Source organism: Magnolia sinica, chromosome 15 (genome assembly GCF_029962835.1).
Source record: "Magnolia sinica isolate HGM2019 chromosome 15, MsV1, whole genome shotgun sequence".
NCBI classification, from domain to species: domain Eukaryota; kingdom Viridiplantae; phylum Streptophyta; class Magnoliopsida; order Magnoliales; family Magnoliaceae; genus Magnolia; species Magnolia sinica.
Window position 1 is genome coordinate 11,275,415 of NC_080587.1, and position 20,782 is coordinate 11,296,196.

Here is a 20,782-nt window from a genome sequence, read left to right on the forward strand (position 1 = left end):
CTGACCGGTGGGGCCCACCTTGATGTATGTATTGTATATCCACGCCGTCCATCCGTTTTTACAGTTCATTTTCGACCGTCAACTCCAAAATGAAGCAGATCCAAATCTCAAATAAACCACACCATAGGAAACGGTAATGATTGAATTTTCACCAATAGAAACACCTCGGCCCACCTTAATATCTATTTAACGGAATCGGATTGGCTACTACCCTGCCACAAGCCCCATGGCTGATGGTCGGTGCTCTGTAGACCCCACCCTGATGTATGTTTTTTATCCATTCCATTCATCCATTTTTCCGATCATTTTAGGGACTGATGGCAAAGATGACAGGGATATAAATATCTAATTAGGAAATTACCACCATTAAAATCCTCCTAAGGCCCACTGTACTATTTATTTGACATGCAATCTATTGATTATGTCATACAGACCCAGACGAAGGGAAAAAACAAAGATCATCTTCATCCAAAACTTTTATGGCCCTCGAAAAGTTTTTAATGGTAGATATTCATTCAACATTATTTCCTTTAATGTCGTTCACTTGAGATTGTTTTGCACCTAATTTTTGGTCTCATATCATAAAATGATAATGAAAAATAAATAGACAGCATGGATGAACCACATACATCATGATGGAGCCCAAAGAGCACCTACCATCAGCCATTGGCTGGTGGTAGCCGTTTCCCTATTTACCATCCTAACCTACAGGTTAGCCACTGTATTAGAAATGGATAAATTTTTAACCATTCGAGCCTTTTTCTTTAACTTTGAACTACATTCCTGAGAAACTGAACTTACTTAAGGATAATCATCAGAGGCCCACCCCAAGAACGGCTTGGATCTCGTATACGTGTGCCATGCTACCACGTATAGTGGCGTGTGAGTTTGTCCGCCACGTACCTGCGTGTGAGCTTAGGAAAGCGCTGTTCATTTTACTGTGGAACTGTGGCAGATGGTGATGGTTCATCGGCATATATTCATAAGTAATCCGGTACTCTGGCAGAGAGTGACAGCTCATACACAAGCACTCAGTATCCGTACACATCTCATGTACCAACTAAATACAAACCGTCTAAACACCGAGACCCACTTAAATTAGATAATCAGCCAAAATTCAGGTTGATTAAACGATAATAACTTCTTAATAAAGGCCAATAATCTTGAATTAGGATGGTTTTGTACTTCTTATCTTGACCGCTCATTAAATGTCCCAGAATCTGCTATTTTAGCAATCAAATGAGTGTAATTTTCTATTTATCATCCATCCAATTTACGACCCACCGTTTGGACGGTTTATTTTATTTAATTTTATAATGAATATGCAATTTCATGGTGCCAGTACATCAAGCATCGCACTCCGTATCTATCTTTTTCACCTCCTTTGCACACGGCCGTACACAGTACTTTGACTGAACCGTTGAAACTGTGGGACCCACAAAAGTCAGGTCAGGTCCTAAAAGCATATTGATTGGAAGATTCCTGTAACGAGTTCTGGAACGTTGACTACTTTCCATTCACGTGATTCTTATTTCGTAGCCCATCTAAAGTGGGGCCCATGATTTAGGCGGTTTGATTGAATTAGATGTACTTACGTGTATGATTCAGTAGCGCCCATGTATGATCTGTCTCACTCGTCAGAGTATCAAATTGAGAAATGATCAGTGCTCTCGGGTCATGTAAGTTACAGTGGTGCACTGGAATATTTGGATAAACGAGCAGATAAATCCGAACCGTCCATTTGACTAGAATCTTGAGAAAGTTTCACATCCAAACATGCAAAAATCAAACCAATCAAGTGATCTAGCTGTCCTTTCTCTTACAACCGTCTATTTACCAAGATGATTAGGACTGCCTTGATTTCAAAGAAAACCATGATGGGCCCCAACAAATAGATGGCTCAAAATTATAATTGGCTGAACAATCCTAACCTCTGAATCTTGGACATTTATTGGTTGATATAGGACTGTTGATGATGACCGTAGATAAATGTCCACCTTTCTGATGGTCACATAATCTAATAATTGTAATTTTTTGGTCTATGGTATACATGAACTTAGACATACAATTTGAGCAATTTCGATCAAATGAATTTATGCTAGGTGTGCATTTTATTATTAATCTCAGAGTGCTTGCATATCATCTACTGCACTTTGGCAGAGCATCTAAGATGCTCTCCGTGGTAAAATGGAAAGCAGGAAAAGATAGGTTTGTTAAACACCCCACTCACACTCATGCCGTAGTAGGATTTCACCACGCATGGGCATTGGACACATAGACCGGTGTTGAAACTCCCGTGAGTCCACCACTGGCGCAAGACTAACTTGATGGAAAGCTTCAAGCTCACACAAGTATTTGGGTTCTGAATCCTTACCTCAACAGTAGACTTTAAGAAGTTTCGACACGAGGTCATGGGTTCGATACCCATAAGAGGTGAAATCCCACTACGGCATGCGTGGATGTGTGTGTCGGGTGCTTGTTGGAAAAAACAATAAAGCTCACACATGTATCATATTATTGAAAGGCCTGGGTGGATGGGCCTATAGGATTTTGAAGTTATTTACAAGATCTTAGAGGAGCATCCATCGGGTACTGACCTTTAGAAAGAATGGAGGGACCCAGAGAAAGAATGGAGGGACCCAGAGGGTTGAAGCGGAGTTTGGATGCACTAAGATTAACCCTATTTCATGTGAGTTTCAAAATCTTAGCTGACATTTGTCCTAGCGCTGGTAAGGCCATGTCACCCCTGTGCTTTGTGCTTGATTTGATCCACACCTTGATTCATAGCTCAAGTGGTAGACTAAGTGAAGATAACGTTGTTTCAACACCGAGGTCTTGGTATCGATTCCCTAGTAGGGGTGGCTAACAGTATGGTGTATACTAACAATGGAGGTGTGTACTAACAAGCTATGGGAAAACAAAAAACAAAACAAGAAAGTCTTGAAAGTCCTAATTTGATCCAGGCCACTAAGGCCAATCCAGATGCAAACCAGGAAACGTTTGGCTTTCCAAACCAATGACCTAACCCATGAGTCTTGGGTGAGTACCTGAAAGTCCTAATTTGTTTATTGTTTTCTACCGTGTTGCCCACCTAGTAATTAGATCGACTTGATTTTTTAAGTCTCTCACTTTCATTGTGAAAAAGACCTTGCTAGATGGGTTGGATATTATACAGACACAATGATGATCCATGCACCCAACTAGTTGGACATGCAAGCAATCTAGCATGAGCATTTCTAAAAATGATGTATTTTATAAAGAAAAACATATGGATGGGAGTAAATGGATATAAATGGTATTTTAAGTATGTTTAGATGAAAAATAATGCATAGAAATAAAATAAAATGAGAGTAAATGAGCATGTAAATGAATTTTTCTTTTTTAGAGAAGATTTAGACATAAATGGAGGCTTTTCTAAGCTCCCTTGAGAATTGTATGAGTAAACAAATGTGCCGTTACGCACATGTCCACCATACACGTGGCACGTTGATGATGCTCTGAAATAATCTAACTATTCACTACATTACTAAAATCACACCAATAGAATAATAAAAAACATCCAAAGGGTGCCCATCTAAATGGACAATTAGAAAACGCGGTTAAGTTGCTTATATGTAATCCCTACATTTGTGGCCCACCTGAGGCTTGAAATTTCCTCATTATGATAATTCTATTAAATATTGCAATCCCTATATATTTCAATGGGCTTATTATGATAATTCTATTAAATATTGCATATGTACACTAATTTATTATATTAAAGCTAATTTGGGATATCATATATGTTCCTATGAATATATTAAAAAGCTCCGATGCATTCCAATTCCTCCCATTTACTCCCATCTAAACAATTTTAAATGCATTTTGTTTACTCCCATCTAAACATAATTAAGCCATTTACTCTCAAATTATTTACCTCCAATTCCATTTCCAATTTACCTTCATTTACAAGCTCCCAAATAAGCCCTCAGTGAATCATCCTATAGCGGGAGACATGCAGTCCCATTCGAACACACGTTATACGAGTGATTTCTAAGAGGAAGCTCTTGGTTTCATATAGGTGTGAGAATAAGACCATAAAAAATTTAAAACATTTGGGAGGCCTATTGTGGTTTCTATTTTGATATTCATTCCATTCATAAGTTGATCTAGCACATTTTAGCATGTGAGTTAAAAAAATCATCTAATTCAAAGCTCAAGTGGGCCACACCATAGGAAACAATTGGGGAAGAGAAACACTTGCCATTGGAATATTACAAACATCCACCACGATGTACATATGCCATCCAACTTGTTTCATGAGGTAAGTCTACCATAACAAAGGGAAATATATATTTCATCCTTATCCAACTATCTAAGTGAACTCTAATAAGGTTTCGGTGATGTATGTCCTTATCCTTATTATTTCTATGATGTGGCTAATTTGAGTGTTAGTTTTTTTCTCAAAATTCAACTATTGATTGTGTGGGCAATGTAAAGCATGCCAGAGCCTGATATGGCTCAATTTGAACTGAACGACTTTGACCTGAAGTGCCAATGTAGACTGAGAGACCAAGAACTTAACAGTATCAACTATATATTCAATCATTTGTAATAAAGGCTAGACAATTTGCAAAGGAGAGGGTTCGCCCTTCCAACAATTTCTTTTTACCTTTCTACTAAAAAGATTTTTTTCTCACCATAATTGCAAAAAATGATCAATTAAGATTGCATGAAAATTAAAAGAAATAGAGATAAAAGAGATTATATTTATTAAAGATATATACTTACAAATAAAAGAGAAAACCCCAACAATCTAACGACTATGTCATAGATAAGAAGATTTAAAGCTAAGGTTTTCGTTGGTCCAACAATTTGGGCGTAAACAAAGGGAATTATAATATAAGTTAAACTAAAGTCAGGCCAACATAGCAACATAGATAGGCTGGATCACACTACTCTTAAGCTAAAGTCGCTATAGCATAATGGCGTAGATGAACTAGGTTACAATACTCCTAAGCTAAAGTCGGTCCAAGATAGTAATGTAGACAGACTAAATTACACTAAGAGTTAAACTAAACTAGACTAAAAACTAGATTAAACTAAGATAAGCAGCGTTATATTGTAGAGTTGTATTGTGTTGGTTTGGTGAGGGCTCGAAGTTCTTCAATCTTCTTTTTATTTGTAGAATTTCTAGGTAGTAGCAAGAGAAAGATCTTCATAGCTACTCATCTCATTTATTGTCATGGGAATAATTATTTAGACCCATAAACAATTGTTGCTTATTATGCAACACCATCTATATCAATCGTTTGTCAAAGGATGGCCATTAGTTGCATGTATGTGCTCAGTCCATTACATAGGTAAGAAACCACATGTAGATAATCTTCATCATTTCTTCTATTTGAATATGTATCATGCGCCATGAAAATCAGCCAACTTAGCATTGTTGTTACATCACTTCATAGCTCATTGAGTAATTTTGACATAAAGTGTCTCTTTTGCATGATGCTATATAACCATGACCATATCTCAATCATTACCCATTATCAGCCACAAGGCCACTAAAGTGAGTAGTCGACTTCATTATGTGAGTGATGACATGTAACACATCTCATGACAGTAGTCAAATGGACTTATTCCTTTTACACCACTCGTGACTTTTTGGATTACAATCAAATTCAGCCATCAGATATATATATATATATATATTACATGTCTCTTATTAAGATTTTGCTACTATATAACATCATCTATGTCGCTAGATCTGACATCGTCAAATTAGGCATAGACAGTTGAATCTGCCTTTTTTTTGGTTCAATGATCTAAAATAAGCCAGCCAAATTGCCTGGGGAAGTATATTTAAGATTGACATCACAGTGGGCCAATAGAGCTTTTTTGTTGCATGGCTGCCCATAATACACTGCTCTACATGAAACGGTGGTTGTTCTTGGAAAGCAAGCCTATCACCGATAGAGCTTCTTTTTCTTCTTTTTTTTTTGTTTTTCTTTTTTCCTTTTTCTTTTTAATTTATTTATTTAAGTACACGGGCACTTATGTTGATGTTGTATTCCTCATTTAAAGGTGTGCGTAGCCAGCACTGTTTAGAAAACCTGCTATTTTGCCTATGGTTGTAAGTCTGAAATTTGCTACTTTGTGTTTCACCTTAATAAAGAAGGGAAAAAATTAAAAAATAAAAATAAAAACAATTGATTGTGTGACTGGATCAGAGGCATCATGGGCACAGGTTTTCTTTTATCTTAGCTTGAAATCTTATCGAGTTAGGATTGACTTGGCTGAATTTTGCGTTGAGTTAGTTATACAAGTTCAGCAAGAATGAATCAAACGGATGATTGATTATCAAATGGACCACACGAGAGTGACAGATGTAATAAATACTATTAAAAACTTTCAGATTGTATTTTTTTCAATGCACACACTCACCCCCCTCCCCCAACAATAACAATAATAATAACAATAACAATAACAATAACAATAATAATAAAGTCATTTTTACATGATTTGCCAATTTTGGAGCAATTTACTACTTAATACATTATAAGCACTTAACAAGTTGACCAAAACACATAATTTGTTTACCTCCAAACATATTACCACTTAAAAGCCCAATAGAACTCCATGCGGTGAAACTCTTTCCAGGTGTAAAGTTCCACGGCATCCAAACGGTCCCTCATATGAAAGGGGGAATTTCTGCCCAGGGATAAAAAAAACATGGGGCGCTTGTCAATAAAGTGCTTATAACAGGATTTTATTATGCAAACACCATTACTGAACTCTTTACTTATAAATCCCTTACAGCTAAAGGATTTATAGGCATCCAAATGAAACCCTACCAGGTCGTTTGGCACGGTGGATTTGGAGAGATTTCAAATCCCTTAATATGTTTGGCACTATAAATAATTGGAGGTTTTTCTAATTCCCTCGAAGAGCACCCCCCTCGTGCCGGGAATGAGAATTAGTTAGGGGTCGTTTGGCACCGTGGATTGGAGGGGGTTTCAAATCCCCTTGGTTGTTTGGCCGCATAAAGTAACTGGGGGTTTCAAATCCAAGGGGTTTCTAATCCCATCTTTGAGGGGGTTTGCAATCCACGGTGAGAGCTTGGATTACGCTTAAAATCATTTCAATAGTTGCAAGTGTAACATGTGTGTGACTGTACACTATTATTCTATCGGGCACATGGCCCACTAATGATGATCAGCACCGTCCAAACATTGTCCATGTGAATCAGCACCGTCCAAACATTATCCATATTAATCAACGATTAAAAATCATTGGTTAGTCACTCAAACATGATCTTGTGCTTGTAGTCCATCCGAGACTTGGAATTTCATCATTTTTAGGCAAAGCATATATTTCAGCGGGGTATTACAACCATAGTGTCAAAAATTATATATCTCACTAATTAAAGATATTAAAGTTGATTTAGTAATTAAATTCAAACCCCTATTATGTATCTCACTAATTAAAGATATTAAAGTTGATTTAGTAATTAAATTCAAACCCCTGTAAATATACCATACATATGTATTTTTGAATTGAAGTTGATTCACACCCCAGGGTGCCAAACACACCAGAAGGATTGCCAATCCAGGGGATTTCCAATCATGGGGGTTCTGAATCCAAGGGGTTCTAAATCTACGCTCCCAAACAGCCCCTTAGGGATGAACAACCATGGCTGGGCTTTATTTTCTATTTCTAGTCTAGTACAATACTGCCTCATGACAATGATCTGATAATCCATGGTCAGATAAATGAGCTGTCAGGCGCTCGTATGAGAGTTGGTTTGACTGCCCTAACCATGGCGCGCTCGTATGAGAGTTGGTTTGACTACCCTAACCATGGCAGAATATTTCGGGGAAGATTTACACCCAAGGTGGAAGCTAGGATTACATCTACAATCCATCCAAGAGTCATGTGTAACATGTTTGTTACTAGGTTACTAATCTATTGGCACATGGCCCACCGATGAGATCCCAAAACAATCAAATTATCAACTGCATCACTAAAATTACTTTGATAGGATAAATTGCGCCATCCAAACATTGTCCATGTAAATGGACTGTTTAAAATCGTTCATTAGTAACTAAGGATGTGATCTTGTGCTTGTGGCCCATCCAAGACTTGGAATTTCATCATTTTTGGCCAAAGTATATATTTTAATGGGCTTATTACAACCATTGTGACAAACATTACATACATACACTAATTAAGGATATTAAAGTTGATTTAGTTATTAAATTCAAACCCCTATAAATATACTCTACATAGCTACTTTTGGATTACAGGGATTCTGAATCCAGGTGTCAAACACAACCGTATGATTCCAAATCCACGGTGCCAAACGAGGCCCAAGGAGTATCCAATCTGAGATACTTTGGGGCATTTTCCATCGGGTGTGCACTCTAACAGACCAATGAGCTACGGGCCACATCATGTAATTCCTCGACCATAGCTCTGTAGCAATCCCAACCCATATCATACAAGGAGATGAGCTACAGAATGCAGAGACATGGTAACAACTACTGATATGACTCATGGGAGTGGAACCCACCTGCAGAGAATTAACTACCATGTGCCAAATTCCTGGTGCTATTAATACAAGAGAGGACACAAATTTGGAGCCCGTGCAACAAAAAAACTGTGGGCCCACCGTGATGTGTGTGAAACATTCACTCCGTCCATCGTTTCTGCCAGCTCATGAATCCAAAAATATGAGCGATCCAAAATTCAAGTAGACCACACCACAGGGAACAGTAGGTATGGGGATACCCCCAACTGAAACCTTCTGGGGCCTACCGTGATGTTTACATTACATCCAACGTCCATAAGGCGACAGAAGGAAAAAACAAGATATCAGCCTGATCAAGAACTTGGGTGGCCCCAGCAAGGGTTCAGTGGTAGGCCCCATGACCACTTTTCCCTGTGGCGTGACAAACTTGAGTTTTGAATCAGCCTTATCTTTTGAGCTCGCATGTACCATGAGCTGGCACAAATGGACAGGACTGGGTGTGACATCCTACTAGGCCCCTGTCCATCATGAGGGGAAAAACCACACATCAGCCTGATAAAAAAACAGTGGTGGACCCCTAGAGGGTTACAATGGTAATCGTCCCCATGCTGACTTTTCCCTGTGGCATGGCCTAGTTGGGTTTTGATTGGCCTTGCCTTTCCAGTAATGTCCTAACATGAGCCGACACAAATGGACGGGGTGGATGTGACACAATGCAGGCCCCACACCATTTTATCACCTAGACTCCCTACACGAGTCACAAGCATCTAGGAGAGCACTTAAAGTGCTAGTTAATAACCTGTAATCTAAATATACTTACAAATGGATGACAGCATGAATGATACATTGTGCCCAAGACAGCCACCTAGACCCTGCATGATCACAGCAGGTCCCTTGAATATTGCCACCAGTCTCAGAACTTAAGTGGAACCCACTTCTGGCCGTGTTGTCTTCTCCCTCCCGCCATCTTCTTTCTCCTTGAAAACCATTCCCGTGTCTAAGTCAAATCCAACAACACTGCTACTCCCATACAATTCATGTTCCCACTGGCCAATCAAATCAGGCTTCTCATCTGCCGCTGGTAGTGGCCGCCCCGGTGACAGGGTAGTGTCCAGTGCCTCTCCATCCACTCTCTGCTTCTTGAGTGGAGACACAGGCTCTACCAGGCCATCCTGAGGGAGCGGCACAAGGAGCTTCTGTTTCTCATCAGCCGCTGAAGGTTCAGATGCCTTGAGAACCCCACCAAGCTTCTGTTGTTCCTCGATGATCTTCTGCAGGTACTTCCCCTGTGCTTCAATTCTCAGCTGCAACTGTCTCTGCACCTGAAACAGCAATCTGAGAATGAATATGGAAGCTCCTGCAGGTCCGGCTCCGTCACTCAGTGGTAGACAGACTCTGTTTCAACACTGAGATCTGGGATCAAGTGCCCATTTGGTGTGGGGGTGTGTGTAAAAAAAGGAAAAAAAAAATGTTTTATGGAAAGAAAAGAGAAAGGGAAGGAAACCTCGAGCTGTTCATGGAGTCGCTTCTGCACCTCCATCTGCATCCTCAGAGTGTCACTGATCTGTATTCCTCTGTAAAGGTGAAGGGGTTTGTAACATGTTACATGATCTTCCAAACCATTGGATAAAGAAAAGCAAATGTCGTGCATGAAACCACCTAATGTTACAGATATTAGGGCCCTCCACCATGTATGAGCCCTACCCTCTGACTGGGATGAAAAAAAAATCCCATGGTTTGTGGGGCTTCCTGCACCTCACAAATGAATGGATCGAACTAGAATGGCCAATGGTTCACTTCAACTGGACAGTCAGGATCTTCCAATCAATGCAACTTCAGCACTGGGTCATCCATGATGGACCCACAGCAAGAACCTTGGGCCTGTGGACTACCAGCTTGGGTAGTCATGCATACTATGGAAAGAAAATGAAACTAAAGCAAAGAGCTGCATTACAGAATAGAATTGCACCTGCCAATTTAAGAAAACGGAAATAACCAAACCGTAATTTCCTTGGTATTCATAATGGCGGTTTTGGCTCCAAAATGCAATTATATTACCTTCAACTTCAACTTGAATTGAAGGGAATGCAACTGCAATTTCGAGGGTTACTTCCTCATGACCACTACCACAAGTCTTTTAGTAACTGAACATTTGCAAAATTTAGTTCCGTTATGCATCCAAACAATAGCAATTCAAGTGTTTTACTTACGGTGCAGAATCCATGCTAGAGAGGGAATCGCTGGAATCTTTCTTTTCATCTTTGGAGCCTATCAGAAAAAATCATGTTCTTTGATTAATCAAACATTCAAATAGAATTTAAAATTCAGATATCATCTAAGGATCATTTGAAACCGGTAAGGAATCCATTGGAACAAGCAATTTGAATGGATGCTGCAATGGAGGGAATGGTATCTTTACCATCAGCAGAAGATTCAGGAAGGTACTTTGCAAGGCGATATTTCTACAGGAAAAGACGAAGGATGAAGAATGGTCAGTCATTCTGAAATGAAGAGAGGAAGGGCTTTGGAACTTGAGAATGGAAAGCCCTAGAAATAACAATACCTGTAGATGGCTTTTCACATGATAAATAGTGAGTCCAGGTACGCCCATTACCCTTAGAACACCTTTTGGAGTTGCTCCTGAAACCAAAATAAGGATTGCATGACTATAAACAAGAAGCACTCTTTGAGAGACTAAAAATAAAGAGGAAAAAAACAGTCAGATTAGATACCATTCATTGAAAGAGAAACCATCACATACAGCCCCTAGAATGCTAAGCTTACCACGCTGCAGCATTGATCCCATCAACATGCCCTATGTGCAGGACATGAAAGGTGGGCAGCACCAGTACTCAGGTTTAGATTGGTGGATATCCATTCATTTCAACAGTGTGGCCCACCTGATGAATGGTCAGCCTGATTCTTTGCACCAGGTGATCTTCATGTGGGCCCAGATTTTGTATAGCTAGGATGTCCTACACATGCAACACCTTGGCAGGGAAAATGGTGCAGCATAGTAGGCTTAGTATGCTGGGGTGCTGGATGTGATCAAACCTCTTATCGGAATCTATAGATTGAATAAAATAAATAGCAACTTCATCTCACAAGGAAAGGGCAAAAGAGAGAACAAACAAGTATCTTGGGACAGCCATAAGGTGATCATAAGCTTTATTAGAAACTGCATAAGTTTTTTTTTTTTTTTCCAATGAAATAGTACATCTGAAGTGAAGAACGAAGATCACAACATGAAAAAATAAAAACAAAAATTTATCAGAAACTGTAAAACCCATCTGATACGGAAAAGAAAAATCAGAAACCCTTCCAATAGCACCATACAGTGGAGGAAGCCAACAGAACTGTGGGTGACATCCAAGCAGGTCAATGCACATAACCAATGAAAGGTCATCTGCTTAGTTTCCACCCTAACATGTATCATTGCCAAATATAATTATTTACAATGAATAAAAGACTCGGGATCCTCTGTTTGCTCGGAAAAAGATTCACAACAAACCAAATCCATGCATTCACCCCAAAAGTCCACTCAATGAAGCATGACATGTTACATTCTACCAAACTGTCTTTCATGAAACAACACCACCATCCAAGTCCATATCAAATTAAATAACAACATAAAGCATCACGAGTTGCCAGCATAAAGCTTAGTTCTACGCAGATAAAGTACTTGTTTATGTGCTGGAGTAATAAGAATAAGTTCAATGAACATTTGAAAGTAGAAAACAAGATTGACTATATGAAAATCAGAGTCTGCATTATAGCTAGAGCGATGGTTTTAAATAGTGTTTTCAGAGTGTGATTCACCCAGAGACCAAAACCAGTAAGACAGGCATCAACCTTGGTCAGAATCATTTCAACTCAATCTGCATTTGCAGTGTGACTTGCCTCATGTCTTGATTTGTAGATCACTGAAACCCGGTGGACTCAGTTTTAGACGATAATTAACCATGGCTAGATGAACTTCAGGTACATGCAAAATTGACAGTGTTGACACAAGGCTGGACCCACAGAAAATGGAAATGCAACTTCTCTGATACTAAAGCACACATACAGTTGCTATTCATCATCATCATCATCATTTAAGCCTTATACAAACTAATTGGGGTTGGCTACATGAAATGATGTTCCTCATTTCCATCTATAAAGGACGATAAACTCAATTGTTATTTTATTATTATTATTATTATTTTGAAGATTATCAATTGTGATTATTGTTATGGAAGTTATATGACACTTCCATTATTTATGGCCTAAATAGATGGTGCCTTGAACAAGCAGTTTCCTTTCAAGTATCTTGTCACTTACAGGTTGCATAGGCATGTATTCTTTGTCAATGCAAATGGCAGATTCTCCTAATTCTGCTCTTGCTTAGCAAGTGAAAAATTCCATGATGGACTCTAGGGGTCAGACTTAGTCATGGGGTCAGATTATCCAAATTGCACTGTATGTTCATGAGCACTGAGATTTGCAGGGTAGTGTGGTTTCAGTAATAACTGCACTGCATTAATACAATGGGAAGTCCAGAAATTAATTTATTTTTTTATATCTCAAGTCCAGCAATGAATTTCCATTAATAGAAAATACCCACGATCTGGTCCTCCAAGTTGCGTAATGGCATCAACAAAGCGATCATGAAGATCTGACGTCCAACGTAACCGCTGCTTGCCACTTCCCCCAGAAACAGCTGAGTTGTTTGCTGCAGATCCACCCAGAACTCCAATGTTTGCCAGCTGCTCAGGACTCTGGGCCTTATGGGGCACTAAGCCTACAGTTGAAAACTTCTTGGCATGGTACATGTTGAATAAACTGCAAAATATGATATGCGTGTGAGTAAATCTTTTATTCTCTGGACAATTCACTGAACTAAAAGAATCCAAGGAATCTAAGTAGATTTATCCATGAGTGAAGGTTCTGAATATAGAAATCTATGGTTCTCCGTGGATCGGTCCACAAAAATCTGAAACCACAAGCAAAAGCCTGCACCATGTAAATGATTAAAATATCCAAGAGAGCTCATTTACTGGTTAAAATTCCTATTCCGCTCAAGACAGTATTGCAGGAAGTAAATTACAAAACGCATCTCAATGAGCCAACGTACACTATTCGAAAATTGGACCGGATCACGAGCCCTAGTATGTTGCAACAGTTTGACTTATAGGAAACCGATTCCCCTACATAAATGTAAGTGCGCCAAGACAATAAAAGAAGGAAGCAAAGGAGCATACAATTCTTTGTGCGTTGAAGGGACTTCAATGAGAAAGAATTAAGAAAATTGAAGATATGAAGGAAGGTAGCTAGATTTGAATGCAACTTAAGAAGAAGAATATTTAAAAGAAATTATCATTTTTCTCCAAAAAAAAAAAAATTAACAAAATAAATATTTGAAGCAGTGATTGAAGAAAGAATGGAATAGTATGAAGAACGCGTGTTCATGCCGCAGCAGCAAAAAAAAAAAAAAAAAAGAAGAATTGTAAGCCGTGATTGAAAATTTTCCTAAGAAAATTAAAGTTAATTTTTTTTCAAAATTAAGGCAGGACTTTGTTCGAAATTAATTTTGAAAATTTTATTTATTTATGTGGGATCATGTATTTAAGGAGTTTAGGAATATGAAAAGACAATATTATGGTAGATGAAATATAAAAATACTTATGGAAAAAATAATAAAGACATAGTTAATGTTTTGAGTTCATAAATATGAGAGCAAGTAGACTAAGAAAAGTAGAAGAAAAAAAGTGTAGAACGAAAATTTGTAGTGAAAGTGGTAACGTAGTATATTTGAATAAAGTAAATAATATCTCTTCTGATAAAAGACCGCTTTTGGTAAAGTAAATGAGCTTTATACAACTTAAGACCATACATCTCCAAAGTCTTCTTTGTTTTTGTTTTCGTTTTCAGTTTTTTTTTTTATTTTTTTATTTTTTTATTTTTATTTTTATTTTTTAAATTTTAAACTTCCAACTGTGCAAGTTTTTCTCGTCATTTTTAAAACAAAAATTTATAGTTTTGAACACTTCCCAGGCAATAAGATTTATAACGGTAGGACATCTAGAGATTGAACTCTAGGTTACACACGTTTCTACCACATGAATAGCATTCCTCACTCGCAATGGAACTAGTCAATAAGTAGGCATGCCAGTAGAGTAATCGTTGGTTCTCATTGACTCAAATGCTTGGGATAGAGATTATGTAATAAGTCCAGTTCTAGACCAAAGCAAAGTTAAGACTTCTCAACGCAGTGCAACATAGTTCAATCACCGATAAAGTGATGACATTCAGGCTGTAGTAGAGACATGGGTGCGTGCGAGTGATTGAGGGTTTGATTCCCGGTTGTCTTACCATCATAAAATTACTGCCTTGAAAGTATCCAAGGCAACAAAAAGAGGGAAAAAAAAAAAAAGGTGAAAAAAAAAAGAGATGAAAAAGCGTGCACGGCTGAAGAAAAATTTTAAAAATAATAAAAAAAAACAAAGAATACTTTTGGAGATGTATGGTACAAAGCTCTTTTACTTTACCATAAGTTGCAATTTATCAAAAGACAACCTCTTTACTTAATTCAAATATACTAGGTCATCACTTCCACCACAAATGTTCCTTCTACACTTTATCTTCTCTACTCTTCTTACCCTATTTTCTTTTATATTTAGTAGAGCTGGGCAGAAACCTGACTGATCCGACGGATCCGAACCGAACTGAAGGCTAGGATCGGGTCGAATCGAGTTGGCCCAGTCAGATCCGACTATACATCGGATCAAGTTCGGATCAGTGGTCAATCCAGACTGATCCGATTCGATCCGATCCAGTCTGGTCTATATAAGTAGTATTTTAATTTTTAATTTTTACTTTTTAGTTTTTACCTATCCCGCCCGGCAGCAGCTACCCTCGCCCAAACCCTAATCTTTTCTTTCTCTTTCTCTACTCGAATGAGCCGCACGGCCCGCACCCATCTCAGATCCGGCCCCTCATCATCACCATTCTTCACCTGAACCCGAACCCTAAATCCCTAATCTTTTCTTTCTCTTTCTCTATCCAAACGAGTGCCACACCCATCTCAGATCCAGCCACTCAGCAACCCGGCCCACTCATCATCACCGTTCATCTTCTCCATTGATCAGGTAAGTACCATAGGTTTCATTTTTATTTTTTATTTTTTTATTTTATCCTGTATTTTGGAGTATTTTGCCTACCCTGCCTCGCTGGTGGACCGATCTGAACCGTACCCAATTTGATTCGACCCGATTTCCCTGACCGAGTCGAACTCAGATCGAATCAGGCCAGTAGTTGACCGGATCGGATCGAGTCAGATGACCCGGACTTGGTCCAAAATCGAATCGAGTTCGGGTCAGGCCATGGAAATTTCGGATCAAGTCGAGTTGGACGCAATTCAGTCCGACTTGACTCGATGCCTAGCTGTAATATTTAGGAACAACTTATTTACAAAAATAAGAAAAATATTAGCTATGACTTCACATTTTTCCATAATTCTTTTCATATTCTCATGTACCATAAAGTTGTCTTCTCGTATTCCTAAACACCTTAGATAACTGGACTCGTATATAATTAATTTTCAACAAAATTCCCCTTTAATTTTGATTTATTTATTTATTTTGAGATATTTGCAATCACGGCTTCCAATTCATTATTTTTTGTTGCAGCATGAGCAATCTTCATATTATTCTAGTCTTTCTTCAATTGCTACTTCAAATATTTCTTTTACTATTTTTTTAACATCTTACTCTCTCGGTTACGATAATTAATATTTTTCTTCAATTCTTCTTCTAAAATTGCATTCAAATCTGGCATGGTTCCTTGACGTATTCGATATTCTTAATTCCTTCTTATTTTGGGACCTTATATTTGGAATGTAATGGATTCCAACCCTTAAATAAACTAGAATCAAGGTGATTCTAAATCCTCAATTGCATTTGGTAGCTTGTAATTGGAATGCACTAAAAACCAAACATTCCATTTGTGAGCTTGTATTTGGAATGCATTGGGATTCTTTATTATATTCACAGGTCCTAAATTTGATTAACTAAATCAGCTTCAACATCCCAAATTAGTATACACATGCGATATTTGACAGAAACTATAACAAGCCCATTAAAATATGCACTTTGGCTAAAAAAAGAGGAAATTGTGAGCCTTGGGTGGGCTACAAACGTAAGGATCACAAACGAGCAACTCACTGACATTTTTTTAAACGTCCATTTATATGGCCAACATTTTGGACAATTCAGATCATTTTATTGATGTAATTTTAGTGTTGCAGCCAATTATTAGATTGTTTTGGGGTATCATCAATGTGTCGCGTGTACAATGGATTAGTAGCCTAGGGACCCCACTTCAAACATGTGACTCTATTGCATTTAAAAAGGGGGCCAAAAAGCCATTTCACTCCGAATACACCTGAATCTCACAAAAAACCCGAGATTTCAAAACACACCTAAAGCATGTATTCGGAATACCTTCAATTCCACCAAATGAGTGATTGTATTTGGAATACAATCAAATCCCCTCAGGTACACCCAAATACAAGGTGTTAAACAACCATTAAGTCCTTTCAATGCACATTGAGTTGCGTGTTACTCTGCTTCATTCGTTTATTGCCTTTCTATACTTAAATTTGTATAGGCAAATTGGCTTTCCATAAATCTAATTGTTGTAACACGGTGAGATTGATGATCCGGACTAATCTTCTAAATTGCATATGTTGGCTAATTCATATGAACTTTGAAGTTTACTTCCTGCAATAATGTTTTGAATGGAATAGAAATTTTAACTGAACTTTATCTCTGCATTAAGATAAAATCGATCATCCATGTAGCTTTTCCTATACCTACAACAAAAAATGGTGAGTAGCACATCTACTCAAACCGATCTAACGGTGTGGATTTGCTAACCACCAATCACTGACCGCATTAATAAATGGATGATTAGGGGTAGATCACAATTTGATTGATGTTGATCTCCTGATCACTCTCACATATTCCATAACTTTAATTGGGCTCCTCAATCCTCTCTCAATTGTCTTGATTTAGCCCCTTTGTCAAATTCAACTCTCATATGTATTGATTTTCGAATCTCACATATCCTTGACCACTCGGGTCGTGGGATTCCAATCTCACCCACACAATCATGGTGTGTCATAACAGCCTTTATGGTGCCTAAAGGGGCGTTAAGTAAAAGTATGATGGCCATCATTGCACATTACAAGGTTGTGACGGATGACCGCTATGGAAAAAATGACCCGTAACCGCTGTCACAGCTCTCGTAACAGCTCGTTACACCCCTCACGAAAGCCATAATAGCCCCATAACAGCCCATTATGGGGCAAATACAGGTTTTTTGGGGGATTTTTCAATTTTAATATAAAAGAAGAAGAAGAAGAAGAAGAAGAAGAAGAGAGATTGTAACGGCCGTTACAACTCATACATAAAGGTAACAATGGTGACTGTTACGGCCACCATTACAGTCACAAAATACATTACACAATAAATCATTTCATCTTATCCATTCAAGAAATCACCATTTCTCATATCAACTAATCAAAAATTGCCTCTTTCAATTTTTTTAAACAAGAACCTGATTGTAACCTTCATCCCCGATGTCAATTTGTAAGATTAAAGAATACAATAGAAGCATGCACAAAAGAAGCATGATTAAAATAAATTACAAAGATCTCTCTCTCTCTCTCTCTCTCTCTCTCTCTCTCTCTCTCTCTCTCAATGTACCTATCTATCTTTCAAAAAAAGAAAAAGAGTGCGTACCTTTCCATTTTTAGTTGAGGATCCACTTAGTATATTTGTGTTTTTCTTTTTTGCAAGATCACTTAGCACATTTGTTGGTCTCATAATTTCCGTTGTAGGAAGAAAATGTAATTGTGTTATCCATGTTCTCTAGTGAAGCGCTACATTATTTCAAGTTAATAAACATATGTATCCATGTGCATGTTAGTCTTTTGGGATACAACATACAACACCTCTTGTTTCCCTAATCTCTCTCTCTCTCTCTCTCTCTCTCTCTCCTTAGTATCAAAGCAAGTCTTCTGATGTAGGATGTGGCATCGATACACTCCTAGCATGGTTGGACCAAAAGAAGGTGAACCGTAAATTGGCCATAACTTTTGATCTGGGTATTGTTAAGAGACGCACCTGACCGAAGCAAGATGAGTTCTTTTGAAGTGGAGGGGACTGATGTAAAGCGGGTCGCGGACACTTTCATGTCCAAGATGGATCACAGAAGGCCCGATCGGAGGCAGAGGTGATCCAGACCGTCAGAACCTTACAATAGGCATATCTCACAAAACAGAATGAGTTACTCGACGTACCATATATGATTTTGGGGTAGGAGAAGCTACTTTAGCCAACCAAACATAGTCGGGTTGCCCATGCCGAATTTGCGAGATTCCATCAGATCGACAGTTGAAAATCCATTTTATTTCCCTTTTTACTATTTATAGTAAGTTTTAGTTTGATTATAACTCTTCATCCTTTGAGCTTTAGGAGTTGCATGCAACATGAAAAGTGTTTAGAAAAATTAGGAGAATAACGTCGTTAAGCCACATAGGACACTTACTATAAATAGTAAAATTACTATTTATAGTAAGTTATGCATTTTAAGGAGTTCTAGTTGTAGTTTAATTCTGAAACTTCTTCCAAGGCTCAGTATCCCTATTTAAAGGGTTGTAGACTCGTTTACTTCAATTATCAATCAATTTACGAATTTTCTAGAATATTATTTTTATTTTCTTGCTTTTTCCTCGTGGATTCGAGAGTCCAGAGAAGCTTCGTGGATTCGAAGTAGTTATCCCTGAGGAAGACGGTGATCGACCTCATCACGTTGATCCCTGTGTCATCTTCAGACCAGATCACAAGCTATGAGAGTGGGGCTGGTTGAAGCAAAAAAGTATGGGACATGGGAGAACGATTTTAGAGGATTTATGGTGATTTTTCTCGGATTTCCTGATAAGATTTTTTTTTCCACATAAAAAATCTTAAATTAGAAAACAATAATAATTAAAGATAAAATGATCTCCATATGAGCTATGTCTCACTACACTTAAAATTAGCAAAAACTATATAAAAATCTCAGAAATACTATATTAAAAAAAAACACAGAACTTTAGCAAAAACTACTGCGAAAATCAACTCATTCCCACCAGATACATCAAAAATCACATTTCTATCAACATCGGGCAAACGGCACAAAAACCAACGCAAGATCAGAACTACCTCTCGAGCCACCGGATCCCGTGAATCCGTCCAAATTACGATCCGCTTGTCCGAAACGCCGAGAACAGCCTCAAGGATATCATTTTCAGCAGCTCCTGACCTTTCAAAACCCTAATTCCGGAGCGCAGCATGAAAGTACGAGGCCGGGAGCTCGAATTCCAAAGCTCTGGTACCTGGTATCGAATTATAGAGAGAGAGAATCGTCCGGAAAGAGGAATCGAGGCGTTGGAGTATTGAATGATCGGGCCGGAACAGGGAAGGAGTTGAATTTCTACAGAGAGGAAAGGAAAATTAGGGTTTGGATTGCAGAGAAATTAGGGTTTTTTCCAAACCCTAGTTCTTATTCGCTGCAGAGATCAACTCTTTTTTCTACGGTTTTCGGAGAAATGGTAAAAGCAGTATTCAGAAATCGGAATGGCGTGGAGAGGACGGCAGTATTTATATATAGAGTTTGGAATGAGATGCAGCTCGGATAATCCTACTCGCGCGTGTGTTATTAGAACCCCTCTCGCGGGCCAGCATACCCGAGTGCGTGTAGGATTCGAAAAGGCATGCGTACCTGGAAACCAATTGGCTACTCCCCCTGCCACCACCCCCGTGGCTGGTGGTCGGTGCTCTGTTGGCCCCACAATGATGTATTTATTTCATCCATTCCGTTCGTCCAGTTTTAAATATCATTTTAGGGCTTTATTCCGAAATTTAGATTGATATAAATCTCAGTTACAACACACCACAGGAAAACAATAGTGATTGATATCCACCATTAAAATCCTCCTAAAGCCCACTGTACTGTTTATTTGACATCCAATCTGTTGATTAGGTCATAAAAGACTATATGGAGGGAAAAAATAAATATCATCTTGATCCAAAACTTTTATGGCCCCAAAAAGGCTTTTAATGGTCGACACTCATTCAACACCTTTTCCGGTAATGTGGTCCACTTGAGATTGGGATATAACTAATTTTTGGTCTCATATTATAAAATGATCTGTGAGAACATATGGACGGCATGGATGAAACACATACA

At 38.3% G+C, this 20,782-nt stretch overlaps 1 protein-coding gene across 3 annotated transcripts; it reads right to left on the bottom strand.

The window, feature by feature from the left end:
* Positions 1-8,538: 8,538 nt before the first annotated feature.
* LOC131226623 (myb family transcription factor PHL7-like) lies at positions 8,539-20,194 on the bottom strand. Of its 3 annotated transcripts, XM_058222204.1 has the most exons (8): positions 19,756-20,194; positions 13,423-13,501; positions 13,113-13,330; positions 11,073-11,149; positions 10,929-10,971; positions 10,720-10,777; positions 10,014-10,083; positions 8,539-9,831 (listed from the first exon to the last, which is right to left on the bottom strand). In XM_058222204.1, the coding sequence occupies exons 3-8, from the start codon at positions 13,318-13,320 to the stop codon at positions 9,430-9,432; spliced, it is 858 nt and encodes a 285-aa protein (XP_058078187.1). In that variant the 5' UTR covers positions 13,321-13,330; positions 13,423-13,501; positions 19,756-20,194; the 3' UTR covers positions 8,539-9,429. The 3 variants fall into 3 exon arrangements, with proteins under 3 accessions (XP_058078187.1, XP_058078186.1, XP_058078188.1); XM_058222203.1 differs by lacking the exon at positions 13,423-13,501 and having other exon boundaries at positions 19,756-20,190; XM_058222205.1 differs by lacking the exons at positions 13,423-13,501; positions 19,756-20,194 and having other exon boundaries at positions 13,109-13,241.
* Positions 20,195-20,782: the final 588 nt, after the last annotated feature.